This window comes from Paramormyrops kingsleyae, chromosome 24 (assembly GCF_048594095.1).
Source record: "Paramormyrops kingsleyae isolate MSU_618 chromosome 24, PKINGS_0.4, whole genome shotgun sequence".
NCBI lineage: Eukaryota > Metazoa > Chordata > Actinopteri > Osteoglossiformes > Mormyridae > Paramormyrops > Paramormyrops kingsleyae.
The window spans coordinates 11,656,355-11,672,574 of record NC_132820.1 but is presented as its reverse complement, the minus strand read 5'-3'; the positions used below and the strand labels follow the sequence as shown (position 1 = coordinate 11,672,574).

General features: G+C 49.0%; 1 protein-coding gene across 2 annotated transcripts in view; it reads right to left on the bottom strand.

Annotated features, from left to right (window-relative positions):
* Positions 1–6,492: 6,492 nt before the first annotated feature.
* LOC111860889 (nuclear receptor-interacting protein 1-like) overlaps positions 6,493–16,220 on the bottom strand; it is a 31,560-nt gene continuing 21,832 nt past the window's right edge. For both annotated transcript variants that reach the window (XM_023845035.2, XM_023845033.2), the window contains one exon: positions 6,493–12,556. In XM_023845035.2, the coding sequence (XP_023700803.1) occupies positions 8,867–12,190 (3,324 nt within the window). In that variant the 5' untranslated portion in view covers positions 12,191–12,556 and the 3' untranslated portion in view covers positions 6,493–8,866. The remainder of the gene's footprint in view (positions 12,557–16,220) is intronic.

Genomic DNA, 16,220 nt, shown 5'->3' with positions numbered 1-16,220 from the left:
GAACTTCCCACAGAAATAAATCTTTTCTAGATAAACATACTGTATAACATATAAGTTGCTTTTTAGCCATGCATCTACCTGATCTGTCTAATATTAATGAGTATTTCAGAGTTAAAATCGTTACCCAACTAACGATATACGACTTCCTACACAAGCAATTTCGTCTCTGATAATATTAATTGCGGTTAATCATAAAAGGACGTCGAGATTACTCATTTGCAAATCTCCTAGTGACGTAAAGGCTCCATTGTCAAGCTTTTGTAGTGTGGTATGAATACAGTATAAAATACGGTAATTTTAATATTTACGCTACGATTGTTTTTTCCCTACAGTACTGATACTGTAAGTCGTAATATGATCACAAGGTGCTGTGCTTGCTTTTATTTTCATGCTATAAACTTCTTTCCTCCCTTTCCGTGACATCTTCACTCACTCCCTCTTATTTATCTGGTGATTTAGACGGAGCGTAACTACATATCATCTCATAACCTTTCTCAGCTGAAACAATAGCATGGGTACATTTTTAAGGCACAAAAATGTAGGGTTAAATACCATGTGAAACAGCGGGTTCTTCATTTGATGCTCCCCTTTGACACCCACCTGCATTTTTCCTCCTAAGGAATTCCAGAAATCTCTGCCCCCCCCTTTGCTGAAATACGGGAAGTTAAGATGCTACCACGGCGCGATCCAAAAGGTCACGTTTGTGCACAATCATTTCCTCATCTTTCTTCTGGATGAAGTGAAGATGTGCCGGACGTGATTAATTATGACTCTGGCTCATTTACGGCTGTGACCTTCAGTTTAAAGGTAACGGATGAGGTGAGTTTCCCTCATGCGGCTTCGCGGGACCCTTAGCGTAAGACGGGGATCGATGCCTCTTATGCGTCTCGCCTATTATTCTGCAGGATGAACACTGATAGACAGTGCAGCTCGCCGGAGAATCCGTTTGCTCCAGATGATCAGACCACAGCTTCATGTGTGCTGAATGCAAACACGAATTCAGTATATTCTAATTTACAAAGCAAATTGACTCGCTAAGTTCCTCTTCAAATAAAATGATGCTGTTTTGAAGGATTAGCGATCGGCGCGTTACTGCGACGCAGGCGTAAAACACGTTTCCGGATGTGTGCAGCCACAGCGTAGAACAGCTATGCCACATGAGTTCACAATGTAATTAATGAAAGGTCTTAATGAGAGATTGTTCTAGAACAGTGCCTCCTACTCCTGGTCGTCATGGGCTACGGGTGTTCTCAGTCCATTGAGCACTTAATAACTCTGGTGGACAAATGATTACGCTAATTGATCCCATTTACCCTGCAGTACTGGTGCCGATCACCTGACCCAAGGGAAAAGTCGAGTTTTTAACGAGGAAAAAAAAAAAAAACGTATGTGGAGAAAACATGTCGTTTTACCTGTTTACCAGCGTGTAGTTTATTACAACGGGAGGTGGCAGCTGGTGACCTCTGGTGACACGCGTTAGAACAAGGAGACCCCATCCACAGAGGCAGGTCATTGCACCCTGCTGACTCAGGAGCAGCCCCCCCCACCAACCCGGACACACAGACCTTTATATTCCTGACAGCCATTCCCTAACCGAAACACTTAATCTGTTTTTGCTTATTTTTCCCAGCTCATATTCAGGCCCTTCAGGGGAAAAAAAAAACATTCACTCCAGATATAAAAAAAATCATACAATGAAAACATATTTAAGGAAATTTTAGCCTGCACTTTTCCGTCTTACCCGGATTTCCCCGTTAGTGTTACCTTTTGCCAATGGACATGTTTGGCATAAAAGCTGTTTACTGTACAATGCAAAACCAGCCCCCATCCCGCACGGCTCTCTGCGCTTTGGGTTCAGTGCTGCTGGTCGACATTCAATCCGTGCCGGTAAGAATGAGTGGCGTTCCTGAGGCTGAGGCCAGAGCAGGGGGGGGCGGGCGGGGGGGGGGGGGGGCAAAAGCTGTGACCTCATGACCTGGGACTGCAATACCCAGAGACGCAGAGACTCCAGAGAAATACAGAAGGTGCCAGAAAAAGAAATAAATATATAAAACGGAGCTCTGATCCGGTTGCTTGACCCGCTTTACGCTTTGATGGTTTCAGGACCCTGAACGGGGCTGTTTCCCCGCATGTGTTCCTCATCAGTGACCTTCAGCGTCTGGTTCCTAAAAAAGCCAGGCTGCTTACTCAGCCGATTGTACATAATGGCCGAAAGTGGCCCCCGCCCGACAGAACGGCCCACTTCGAAGAGGGCAGCCACAGTTACCCAGCACGCATTTTCTGAAGCGCTCCCCTCCCCCCCCCCCGGCCTCGTTAACACATCCAACGTCGTGCACGTTGGTCGCCGACATGCGAAACCGCATCGAATGTGGAGACTCTTGCGAAAGGTTTGCCCTGAAGTGACACCAGGGATGGGTTTGTCATTGTGAAAATCCCCAGTGTGGGAGGATGGTCACGCTCTGACGTCGATCCCAGAGCCCAAACGAGCGAAGCGACTTTGAAGAAGACTGCGATAAAGATCCAGGGTGTCGATAAGTGTCACGCAGCTTTCGTTTGTGCAAAGCGTGCCTCTCCTCGTATGTTCGGGGACGGGGTTGGTATCCCGGCAAACACACCTGCGCAGGCTGAGGTCTGTGGCTGAAAACCAAAACTCTGTTCGTTTCAGGTCGGGTTAGAATGCGACCTCATGTCAGCGTGAGGAGTTGGCAGTGACGGGTGAATAAACAGCCCCAAAAAAGTGGGTTTTTAGGCAGTTTTAGGGCTAGAGGCTGAGGCTGGACTTCAGGCAGATGTTTTTGTAGCTTGATCAAGCGTTTTGTTTACTTTTTATTTATCACGAGGACCTGCTTTCTCTGTCAGGCCTCCCTGCTCATTCTTGGGCCATCGGTTAGGGCCTGTGACTCGTTCCCCGGCGCTGCCCTCCTCCTCGTCTCTGCAGCCGTGGGAGATGAAACCTGGAGGTTTGAGCTTAAATATTCATGACCGCAAAGACGAAAGGTTACATGGAGTTTAGAGGAAGGCTGAGCTTCAGATGATCAAAGCGGGGGCCGGATCGCGTGCGTGTGAGTGAGTGAGTGAGTGAATGGGGGAGGGGCTCACAGTGCTGCCAGCTCACGTTACCCCGGTCCACACAGGCCCGGTTTTGTTTACCGGGCGGTCGCTAACGGTCAACTGGAACCGAAGGGGAGGGTGGTGGGGGGGGGGTCATGAAAATGAGCCTTTATGAATAATCCTTCATATTACTTTATGATGACATTAAATCAAGATACTCACCCTGGGGTGTCAATCAGTTTTTGGCAACTATTTATCCAATCAGGGCTGCTGTGATCCAGGAAACACACACACTGGAGCAGTGTTATTCACTGCCACGCTTACCAGTGTACAGCTGGCTAGCCAGAAGTCATCTTGATGCTGCCTCACTCGATTGTTAGTTAACTACATAGCTGCACATTATTGGGGAAGTTGTGTTGCATCTAGATTAAAAAAATAATAATAATAATAAAACTGATGGTCAGAACGATATGCTTATTTTTTAATTTGGTTACAGGCTGCCACACAGGCCTCTGGAGGCCGCCAGTGTCCCGCAGGCCAAGCAGTGAAGACCACTGCACTAGCAGTGTCCCGCAGGCCAAGCAGTGAAGACCACTGCACTAGGCGGACACATGAATCACATGAGTAACATGTGTTTGGTTTCAACCAGAAACCGCACAAGTACAGGAATGGACTTAGAAAGGACTTAGAAAAACCCATCAGGCAGGCAGATCAAATTTATTCCGTTTCCAGCATTGATGACATAACAAAAGCTCCATGGTTACTTGAGTAACTTTTAGAAGGGAAATCCAAATCAGCGGGAACAATCCAGAAACAGAAAAATCAGGGACTGTGTCCAAATTCAGGGGCCGCATCCTTCTAAGGCTGCCTTCGAAGACCAAATGTATCACAGAGGTGTGACAAGGCTGTCCCACTTCGAAGGCTCCTGGAAATGCAGTCAAGAGATGCCCAACATATCCTAAGAGTCATTGTGCAGACCTTTGTAGGTTACACCATCATGGACGCCGTCCTTTGTAGGATGCAGCCCTTGAATTTGGACACAGGCAGGAAATGATCGCTGGACAGCGACCAATGACATAGTGCTGAGCTAGTCTTTCGGAAGTGGGTCACCGGAGAACATCAACCTTTTTTGGTAGGCCCGCAGTATCCATCTTTACTCACGGCCCAGGCGGAGAGGAGATCTGAGGCATCCCAGGTCAACTGTGAAGCTTAAAGACTCATCCAGCTTTAATTATCTGAGCCTCCTAGCCACCTGAACCAGGCTTTGTGTAACAGCGCCTCCCCATGGCCAGTCCGTGGGCGCGTGATACCAGATTATGGGTGACCCGCACTTTTGGGTTCCACAGCGCTGCCATGCTTTTACCTTTAAAGATTATCTGATATAGTCCGGTGGGGTTTAGCAAAACGCTGCCTACATTTTTGCCGGTAACCACGTTAAGATGTACAGAAAAAACCCAGTTTCCATGCCAACCGGCAGGATGAAGTGGAGGACGCGGGCTCAGCTCTCCACAGACCGCTCGCAGAGCCATCTCTGCTTGACTCTCTCTGCCGCCAGCGTCCTTTTTCCTTGAGAAACGCACGAGATGCTAAATAGCTGTTACATATTGTGAGAAGTCATTCTGCGGGTTTCCGCTACACTTCTGCAGTTTTGTTAAATGATCAGTGGCGATTCTAGAATTTTTTAAGGTATGGGGTGTATAAGAGGTGCCATAATTCATGCAGAGAGGCTAATTTTATCATTAACAAATGATGTTTTAAGTCAGTGAGTGACAGGGACAGAGTGGGCTAATGAATAGGCTAACATAGGGTACAGCCTAGGGGCCCAGAGTGATCGGGGGGCCCTATTGGCTGTCTAATATTATTTTATTACAATTTTTTTAATGATCTTTTATTGGTCGTTTGATTGCGAGTTGGTGATTGGTTAAAACCGAATGGGGAGACCAGTGGCCTGTACTACGAAGCGGGGTTACTGGCTTATCGGGGTAACTTGTCGGATTTAAGGTACCACAGTTTAAATGGACTTCATATTCGTTCACTTACATTTTGTCCAGACTACCTTAAATCTGACAAGTTACCCCGGTAAGCCAGTAACCCCGCGTCGTAGTACAGGCCCCATTTCTTAAATGCATCTCCTTTTTGGTGCTCGTTTTATGTCGTCGTGTATTTTCTGGTGTGCTTATGGCTGCTACATATAACTTGTAAAAGCTTGCCGGTTGTTTTTCTTATGACGCGATTGTTGTCGTTTGATAGAGCGTCACACTCTCTTTTACTTTGTGCAAATTGTTTTATAGTTACAGTACCAATATTCAATGGTTTTATAGTTAAATGTATTGTTTCGGGAAGTGGGGGCAGAAGAGAGGCATACGGAAAGTGTAGCCTAGGGGCCCCTGAACTCATTAATGCAGCACTGGACACGGGAGGGGGCACTCCAAGGGCCAATCAGCTTTCAGATGGGTATTTCATGTAGTATTTCAGTAATATTCAGAATATTTCTGAAATATTAGTTAAATGCTGCTACTTAATTGGCAGTTGACTGACAGGAAGCACCCCAGAGGTTAAATGCTTTGCATTTATTTAATAACGCTAAGAAAGGGAATTAAGAAAAGGAGTTGAGCTGAAACCTGATCACCAGGGTCTCCTTGAGGTCCTGGGTCAAGCATCCCTGCAGTGCTGCATCTTCCCCGGAAGCAGCTTTATGCTTAACTTTTAGTGGCTAATGTTACATATAGTTATCCAATGCCATTGATACGCATTTAATGGCTTTGAGAGAAAGGATTGTACCAGTTAAACTGATTGCAGAAACATCTTAATCCCAGTACGATGTGTGCATCTGTACCTGTGTTTTTACTGTTTTGTTGTTTTTTGCTTTTTTTGAGAATGTTTACCCTCACATTTCCCGCAACGACACGCCGATATAATGACTGTGAAAGCCCCCCCACCCCCCTCAGATCACCGCAGCCGGTGGGAATTAAGGTCGCAGCTTAAAGCTTTCGAAGGAATGCAGGACAGCTGCTGTTCCTGGGCCAGGCTTGGGTCGTGCTCCCTGCCCCAGAGCGCCCACCCACCGCGCCCAGGAGAGGATCTTTCGATGGAACCCCCGCCCCCCCCCCCCCGACCCCTGGGAAAGAAGACAAAGGAAGTCTCTATTCAGCCCGTGCATCAGAATCTCATGCTGGACAGGTAGTTTCTACAGTTAGAGCAGTGTTTCCCAATCCGGTCTTTGGGGAACCACAGTCGGTCTATGGTTCTGCTCCCTATGAGCTCCTTGCCAGACACGTTTTTTTTTCTTTTTTTTTGGGGGGGGGGGGCACTTAGACTGCCTCCGGGTCCGAGATAGAGAGAGAGACTATAAAGGTCTGATCAGGTTTAACATAGTATCAGAATAACAATAATACATATGACAATTTTGTGACGACGAACTAAAGCAGGCAGGTCAGGCCATTTTCAAATTGTGCATTTCATTACTTTATTTAAAATCTGTGCAGGTAAACACCAACAAATGAGAACATAAAGAAAAGAATACAGGATACAGGTAATGTGCATGGGGATGCCGCAGAAAAGTCGGACGGTTTAACGTCTGTCTGAGGCCGCCCCCCCGGGAGATGAAGGGCAGAAGTCAACCGGGCGGAGAGACAGGTCTGGTCTGGACAACAGCAACAGCACATGTGACGCGCTTTCCGTACTGGCCTGTAGATTCACCCACTGCTGGCGATGGCCATTGATGGGAATGAAGGCTGCTTAAGACTTTGTTACTTTTTTATATATTCCCACATTCAGTGCTGTTTTCTTCATCGAACCTACATGCATGTACATGCAACAGGCCCCACTGTGGAGCACCAGACTTTTTTCCCCCCACCCCAGAACAAGGATTATCATAAACTTACAACAGAGACACATGCAAAATAAGCATTTCCACCTCTTTCTTGTTATGTACATTATGACACAGAATTTACATTCGTTTTCAGAATTGAAAATCGGTATGTCGTCTTTTTTTTTTTTGTGAACGGTACAAAATAGTTTTGTTTTTTTTTAACGAAAGACCTATTTACATACGTTTTAAACCACTCATCGAAACATCGACTGTAAATAGAGGACATGTACATTAATACTGAAAAAATATACATATGTCACACTGAAATCTTTTAAAATGTCATGTTCATGACAGGACAGTCTGATCAACATGCTTCTTCGATTCTACACTGGAAAAACACTGATCCGATAAACAGTAATCACAGCCAGGGCAGGCGGTCGCCTAGTGCCTTTACAAACGGACCTCGTACAAACGGACCTCGTAGCTAATAGGTTAAGGGTTCAGACTCAGGATTAACGTTAGGATTAATCCTGCTGTGATACTTGTTAGTAGGGCAAACTGCTTCTGTGAATCATCCTGCTGTGCATATTGGCGAAACGTATATAAGTTAAGCATATATAACATATATAATTAAAGCATTTGCTCAGGAATAAAGAGAAGGTTCTGGTCGAGCTGCTGCTCTCCACTCCAGTCCCAAGCCCATGAGCCCAGTACAGGGGTCCGCTCTTCAGAAGTGGTCCCAGCCTTAATCAGTTTCACATCTTCGCAGAACCTTCCGGACGTAACAAGATATTAGACATCTAACCATACCAGGTGGTGATGGTATATTTGTATTTCCCTATTTTCCCAGAAACAGGCATTCTCTAATCTCAGGCCTGACATTGATTTGATGTTTTCTGTCGAAAATGGACCTAAAAGCAGTTCTGCTATGATACGACCCAACAACTCACATCTCAATCCCCATATCTCTTCCTCACAAATACATTAACGTTACATTTTTCAAGATTTGGCACTGCTGAATTTCAATATACACAGCAAAAAAACATCACCGAAGTATCAACGAAAGCCGTACATAACATCTTCTAAGACCAGCTCATCACGACATCGAAACATAAATCTCTCCCGTAACTGTGGGGAAAACTCACAACACCATAAGATAAATCTCCAACGTGAAGGCCCAAATGAAGCTCTGTGTACGGGAACTGGCTGCTTCTTCGTGGACTGACCTTTAGCTGACACCTAGCTCTGCTAAATACCAACATTTAGAGACCCTCTCTGTTCAGACAAAGACCCACATGGATCCTTCTGCAGAAAAGGCTCTCAGAGCGTGTATCGGTGATACGTGTCTTTTTGTGAGCTGCTAAGGTGAACGACGAGGCTGGGTAGCATTAGCGTATCCCTGATTTGACGTTAGATCCTACTTCCCCAGGTTACTCTCAAATTCCCGAGGTTTCAGAGAATATTTAATTTCCAGTATCTGCACAGAACCTATTTGTAGAGTAAATCCCTGGATGAACATGAGGGGATAAAGACTGGACTGACTGAAGTAGCACTGACTTTTCGGTCTTTTCAAAGTATTAACAGGCTCAGAAAAGTACAATGTGATGTAGGGGCCCTTTTACAAATAACCTCATAAGGCTAGGATCATTTCAAAGCCTCTGCGTGGATGTTTCTGAACTCATCTAGTGTGGGTGAGTTTTCCCATAATTATTTTATTTTGTGCATAAATCTTTTCATTTTAACCCCACCAGACATCTCTGGTTTTCAAAACAGGAACCAAGATGCAGATTATAAATAGGTTAAAATACTACAAACAAAACAATCATTCAGGTTTGTGTTAATTCTGTTAGTCGCATTTGCGATGCACTTAACTGACCCAAACATACTCCCATCTTAAACATGCTTAAACAAAACTAGTAAGCAAAGCAAACGCATTACAAAACCCAAAGACACCGGGACCTTCAAGTCCCGAGTAGTTAAATCGCATGCCCTTGTGCTGAAGAGTCAGCATTTCTCCAGAGACCCATTGAGCTGCCCGCCTTCTTCTCCTCGCTGTTCGTCGTGTGGCTTCAGGTGACATTTTAAGTTCAGTTTGTGGTCATAGTCTTTCACATCCACCTCAGATTCATCCTTTACCTGAACCTCATGATGCTCCTCTGCCCCGAGGTCTCGTACCTCTCTCGCGAGATGAGCATTGCCCTTCTGAAGCATGTAGTACAAGATGGGGTTAGACTTTGTAAGTCTTGGGGAGTCAAAGTCCGAGTCCTGTTTATCTTTCCTGCTAATCACCCCCTGAATGGGTCCCTCGCTCTCTTTGTTAAAGGGAACAGGGTTTGTTTTTTCCTGGCGTGCACCTGGGTAGCCCCAAGGTGAATCAAGAATTGTTCCTTTGAGTTCAGAAGGTCCCAGCCCCGGCACACCAAGGTTCCACTTTGAGCTGCTAGAATCGTGAGAAAGACCCAGTGACATACTCCCATTGGTCTTGCAGTGGGTCAACAAGGCGGGGGGGCTGGAGGTGCCCCCAGGCTGAGCTAAGTCCCTCAGGCAGTTGTCCGAGAGCAGCAGCTGCTTCAACACATTGAAGGTCCGCCCACCTTTTGGTGGGGATTCGCTACCAAGACAACTGGCAGGAAGATCAGCTAGCTGCGGGTTTTTCGTCTGTCTGACGCTACTCCACTCTGGCATCCTAGAAGCCGGGCGGTCACCCGTGGCAGCAGTACCTTTTTGGGTGGCTTTGCCCGCTGACATTTGGGTGGGATCGTTGCTCAAGCGACTCTCCAACTCCAAGCAGATCCTCCGTTTCTTAGGGATTACAAGTCCTTGATGCTCCTGCCGCTCCTCGTTTGCATTCCCCACACTGACATCTGCTTGTGCATTTGCTTGGTGGTTTCTTGGCTGCTGTTTTAAGAGCTGGCTGAGGAGACCATCCTTGGGGACAGTCTCGGTAGGAGCTGGCTCGGATTTGACGTCCTGCGGCGGAACAGAGTCTAGGCAACGCCTGGCATTCTCATTACAGGACCTCTCAACCCCTCTAGCATCATCAGATAGTTGACCTTCATCTTCTGGCTCAACTTTGATCTTTACATCCGGGGAAGGTCCATTGAAGCGATCACAGGTAGTGACTTTTTCAGACTGCTTTTCATAAGAATCTGTCAAAAACTCTCTGCTAACCTTGCTGCCTGGTTTGTCTTTGCTGGTGCTGTTTCCTAGGAGAAGCTGTAAGACCGTTCTCCTCTCAAGAAGATTCTCGATCTCTGACACAGGCGAAGACAGGCCCCGCATGTGAGGTCTATGGTTCTCCTGGGGCCCATCTAACATGGGGGACTGGTTCTGCTGAACTGGCGCAGGAAGTCTTTCCGGTAGAGTCTTATCCGCTTTGATTTCCAGTCCCCTACACAACCTTTTACTGGGGGGCATAGGAGCGCCATGTGGTGGTGAAGGGGCAGCATTCTGCACTCCGCACTGCGCTAAGTTCTGCAGAAGTTTACTGGCACTAAAAGCGGGCTCTTGGACACTTTCGCTTGGGTGGGACTTGGACTTACACAAGTCCAGGGGGGTAGACTGAATATGAGGAGAAGCATAAAGGCGGTATGGAGAGACAGCGCCACTGGAGTCTTGCCCACTGGGAAATGTGGACGAGGACTGAAAGTTCTTATCAGGCATCCCATTGGCAGGACTCTGTGTCACCGACCGCTCGCTGAGAGTCGTTGGCGTAAACCGTCCTTTAGGCACGTTGCTGAGCTTAGGAATTACGTCACGCTGAAACTCTGAAGGATGCTCTGTGATTCTGCTTGGCCGCTCTGCATTCTTATGATCCTGCAGTAATTGCAGGAGCGTGACTTTCTGTGGGGATTTCACCTCTCGCCTCATTTTAAGCTCCTCCGTCTCTGACCCCGGCGTCTCCGGCTTCCACTTCTTTATCAAGGACTCTGTGAGCTTGTCCAGAGAGGAGGAAGAGGATGAGCCAAGCACAGGCCCAGTGCTCCTGCTCTTGACAGAGAGGTCGATAGGAGAACAGCAGGAGTAGGAGCTCTCTGCGTCACTGTTCTCCTTAGCGTGGCCATTCTCCTGGTTGGAAAACTCTCCATCTGACGGCAGTGGGGATCTTTGGACAGGAAGGGTGCTGTCTTCTCTCTCTGGGTGGCCATTGCTGCTGTTGTGGTTGTTCAGAAGAAGCAAAAGCAAGCTGCTGCAGGTCTGCGAGGGCCTGGCACTATGCTTGCTCAGAGGACGCTTGTCTCGGGCAGTGAGGGAATTCTGGGGAGAGCCATGAAGCCGGCTCTGTCCTGGAACCGGGGATGGATTTTGTTTATGGGAGTCTAGGGGCAGATGAGGGTGTGTTCTGTGTTGGGCATTTAAGGAGCTTACGGCATCTGGGGTCAGCCGAGGCTGCCCGTGCTTATCCTTCTGAGTGGCCATGGCGGCGAGCCGCTCACTGGCCGCCCGGCTGGACAGCTGGGCCTTCATGGCCTGCTCCCGGGAGTACTGCTGGAGGTGCGCCTCGCTGGACAGCAGCAGGGCCAGCTGACTACAGGCCACACTCGGCCTGGGCGAGGATGCTGGGCTGGACCGGACCTTTGCCAGACCAGCCACAGCTTTCAGGCGCGTGGCGCAGGAGTCAGAGCTGGGGAGGCGCGGGGTGTCCTGCGGCGGACTCTCATGGGCTGTCCGCCGGCGGTAAGGCACATCGCCATGGTTCTGTGTTCGGCTCCTCCTCATCAGACTCTTCAGGCGACCAGACGCTGTCCCACAGCAGCGGGGGTCCTCCTTGTTCGCCTGAGGCTCCTGATGCTTGGCATCTGGCTGTTTTGATTCCGGCTCTTTAAGCTCCGGCTCCTTCAGGTCCTGCTTGGGCTCCGATTCTTTCAGGTCCCGCGTGACCTGCTGTGTAACGGCAGCGCCATGAAGCCGTGAGCCAAAGGACTGCAACAGCGAGGCCAGCAAAGTGCTCTCCCCCTGAGCGGAGCTGTCTGCCGCCCCACCCCTGGGGGCCATACCCTGCTCATTGGTGCCCCCGGTGGGAACCCGCAGTGCTTGACCTTCCGGTTCCCTCCAGGCCTCAGACCGGAGCAGCCGGGCCTTCTTGAAGTGCCGCGGAGGCCCCCCGGGAGATGGCCTCTTATCCTGCTGGGCGGGGCTATGGGGGGGTGGCGGGGCCCTGGCCGCCCCGTCGGCCTGATCCTGGCCGCCAGGCCTGCCCTCAGGCCTTTGCGCAGCCACGGCACCGCTCGGCCGGCCAGCCACCTGATGCATCAGTAAACCTTCCAGATACGTTAGAACAGCTGAATCCTGGTGCGTCTCTGAGCCAGGCTCCCCCCCATGAGTCATGTTCGACGTCAGGATCGCTCGAGCCGTCAGGCGGGGCTTAGAAAAATCACACCAGCTCACAGGCGAAACCTGTCCGGCCTTCAGGGTGGGCCGCCGGTCACGGGGAGCGGGGTGCGTGTCTTATCCCAGACAGAACGGCGGAAGAAGTCAGGTGTGGGTCACGACTCTCAGGGGCACGCCTTCTCCATCCTTGGAGGCAGGGAGGGTGGTCTTCACTCCAAGCCCTCTTCTTTCAGCAGCGGTTAGATGATCATCCAGGCCGTCTTGATACGTCCCGTGACAGCGTCGGGGGGGGGCGGGGGGGCTCTGTCAGATGAATGACACCCTCTCTGTCTATTCTGACACCCTCCAGGGGCAGAGGAGGACCTAGAACAAGAGGAAGCAGAAGATGAAATATTAGAGCCGCGGCTCTGCACGCTGTGACTCCACATGCATCAAAGAAGCTGGAATTTTGACAAGATAGAAACGAAACCCGAAGAAAACAGGAGATCAACAGGATCTGCTTCACAAAGGGGGCCTGCTTTCTGAAGGGATTCTCCATCTTAACATCTCCACCCACCCCCTGCTGTCCAGACTCTCGCGTACAAACAACTAACCCCCCGGCACTGGGGTCTGTGTCACAACCCGTGCCTTGCGGTGCTCACACCCCCCCCCGAGGCGGGCGCGTCCGAAAGCACAGAGCGTAACCGTCACCTTCAAGGACACAGAAAAGTCCTTCGAGTTAAAAGTTTGCCGTGTGCGGCTCTGTGTCCTGCACTCGAGGGGAAAAGTAGAATGAAACCAGCCTGAGGACACAAAGGTTTAACGACAAACGACAAAGCTCTCCGAGTCTTCATTAGTACCTCAATTAGCTTAATTACTTAATTACTAATCTAATGTACAACTAATGTGCCAATTTAAAACGAACAGGGATTTCTGAGGAGCAAAAACACAGGTTAATTTAGGCCTTGTTCTGAGGATGAAACACATGACAGGCCAACAAGGATAACGTCTTAATTCAGTTCCGTCCATCAGTCTCAGTTGCAAGGTTAACATAAGCGGCTGACCTACATCTTACCATGGCGACAGCTTACAGACAACCTCTTTAGTTAGGGGCCACCTGACGTCCTACCATAAGCTTTAAAGGCAGGATTATATTTTTTGGTTGAGATCTGTTTGATCGTGGCTGGACAGGCTAGGAGGGTAAAGGTCATGGCCTGCACTCGTTTGCCTAATGTTTTCATCCAACTCTTCCACAACAGTTTTTCTCGGCAGTATGTCTAGGGCCTCTGTGACTATTTTAAATACACGCATGACACCAAATGCTGCTCTATCAGGTCCTCTGTCTGAGGGGGCGGAGTCATGGTGTTAAAAAAAAAACCACAAAATGTTAAAATCTTGACCAAATAAGGATGTTACACACGAAAAGTTATCATTCTGTGGATCGTTGAATATAAATGATTTTATTGGCAAAAGTCGTAAAAAATTGGGTATGAGGTGCACAAAGAGACTCATCTTTTAGATGCCCTGTAACACCAGGGACTGCAAATCTATTGCTAGCTGAGAGAAGGTGGGATCTGATTCAGGACAAAAACAGGTTCTGATCTCCATATCAGTTCACCCCTGATTATGGACACATAATACACAGACACATGTAATGTTCAGCAGACATGTAGGTAATCCATTTAGGATGTCTGATTTTTCAGCCAGATCTAGGCTGGTTGTCCAGTTCAATATTCAGACAGCATCTTGAATCTCCAGACTTCTGGGTCCTGTTCCCAGTATGAGTCATTAGTGGGCAAATCCGGTGGCTTTCCGGGTCACGAGACCTGGCAGCCTCGAGTGACCGCTGCTCTAGATCACGACGCTGCTCAGGATAGGAGTGACTAGCAAATAAATGAACCGTTAATGAAGAATACCTATCAGGAGACCAGGCGTATTAAATATCAGGCAACCAAATACAGGAAAAAGCATAAAAACCCAGAGAAAAGTCAGCAGGAATCAAGGTCGTCCACACTGGCGTCCGACCTGATGGAACAGCTGGTGCCCGCAGAAAACACTAATAAGAAGTGACGGGGCTTCTCTTGGTGGGCATTTCACGACATTGATAAGCTCCAGCTTAGCAGATGTGTCCTGAGCTGAATATTTCTGTCAAGGTTACAGTTTAGAGGAGACGCGACTGTGTTATGTGACATAACCAGTGAGCCAGGTAGAAGCAGAAAGTGTAGAGTTTCATTCCTCTGTGAAGAGCACAGCATCACATATGGTGGCTCTGCCTATTAACAGTTGTTACGAGAACAGCTACCATCAGGCCGTGAGTGTTTAATTTAGCAGCATCACACAAAAAGCCCGGAGAAGATGAGCGAAAGCCTGCGGCCAACCCTCACCGATCAATCACACTCAAACATCTCAAGTCACCTTGGGTTAATCTGTTTATTGCCGTCGTTGTGATTAACCTCCGGGCGAAACACCAGTGACGACAGCAGCGGCAACAACAACAAGATCCGTAAGGACTGCTGAAGGGAACATAGCCACCTGAACTCAACAGGCTAAGGGAACCTCGACACACATCAGCTGGGAACCAGAACATGGCAGAGCAGGTGAAGGCAGGAGCCTGACAATGACACAGTGGAAGAAATCAGGAGCCTGAACCCTGAACAACAAGCGGAGGCGGGAACCTGAACCCTGAATAGCAAGTGAAGGCGGGAACTTGAACACGGCATAGCAGGCGAAGATGGGAATCTGAAGACAGCCCAACAGATGAAGGCAGGAACCTGAACCCTGTACAGCAGGCAAAGGCAGAAACCTGGTCGCAACACAGCAGGCATAGGTGGAAACCTTAACACAGTAGGTCAGGTGAAGGTGGGAACCTGAACACAGCACAGAATACAAAAGCAGGGACCCGAAGACCTGGCATTCTTACCCCTCTGATGGAAATTACAGGTCCAAGCTCCGGAATCCATAGGAACAAAATCTCTGTTCACACAATCGGTTACCCCAACAGCCTGCACACCTCCAAAGTCACTCTGTCACTCAGTAGGGTCATTCATGGCAGCGGCAGGCCATCGCTAATAGCACAGTCCCATAAAGACACGTCTACTGCCCGCTCCCTGATCCTCAACAACACGGGAAGCTCCACCCTCCAGTTCAGCTCTGACACGGACGGCGCGGCAAGAGCCGGGAATTCGGTTATCCGGCAAGCAGCGCCAGCAGAAACGCCAGATGTGCCTGTTGCCGTGGCGATGGACAAATTGAGGAAGTTATTAGAGAAAATGTATGCGAGTGACTGCTCAGTGTCAGCTTACATGAGGATCACAGGGAAAGCAGCCCGCTGGCTGAACTGCTTAACAGGTGAAAACACCAAGGCACCGTCACATAATTCCTGTAACAAATAACCAAAATCAAAGGTGTGTGTTTTCTAGAATGTCGTATAATTGTATAATTTGGCTCAGTGGAGGTGCTGGAGAAGCTCCTGGCATTGCTCCTCTTTTTCATTTTAACGTTCCAGCTCTTCCTCAGGATGAACCAAGTCGGCGTTTTTCTGGTGACATTAACTGCCTCCCTGTTCCGGCTGAAACCAGTTTCCTGTAGGAGTGGGCCCAGTGGGACACGCCGACACGGAGACGCCAGTGCAGCAGGCATCCTGCCGACGGTGACACGCCGGGCACAAACACCGGGCCTGGGGGGGGTTGGGGGGAGTTCCTATCACCTGCCTCCCCCAACCTTTCCGCTGGTGGGGGCCTGTTCTTCCCGGGATCCCTAACGAACGTCCCCAAGATCAGCGCAGAAGGGCACGGAATTCCCCGGATGTCACTGTACCAGTGTTCTGAGGAGCCAAAGCCAGCCAGCAGAAGCATGTCAGCAAGCCCCTTTTAGATGACGCTCTTTTTAAATAACACATTCGTCGTTGGTGACAGTGTTTACCACCACTTAAACCACAGGGGTGCCCCTGCTGGCCATAAACGGTCATTACAGTCACTACACTGGGGAGCAGGAATTATGATCACGTCAGTGCAGGGAGAAGGACGAGCAGGACAGATTTTATACCCTC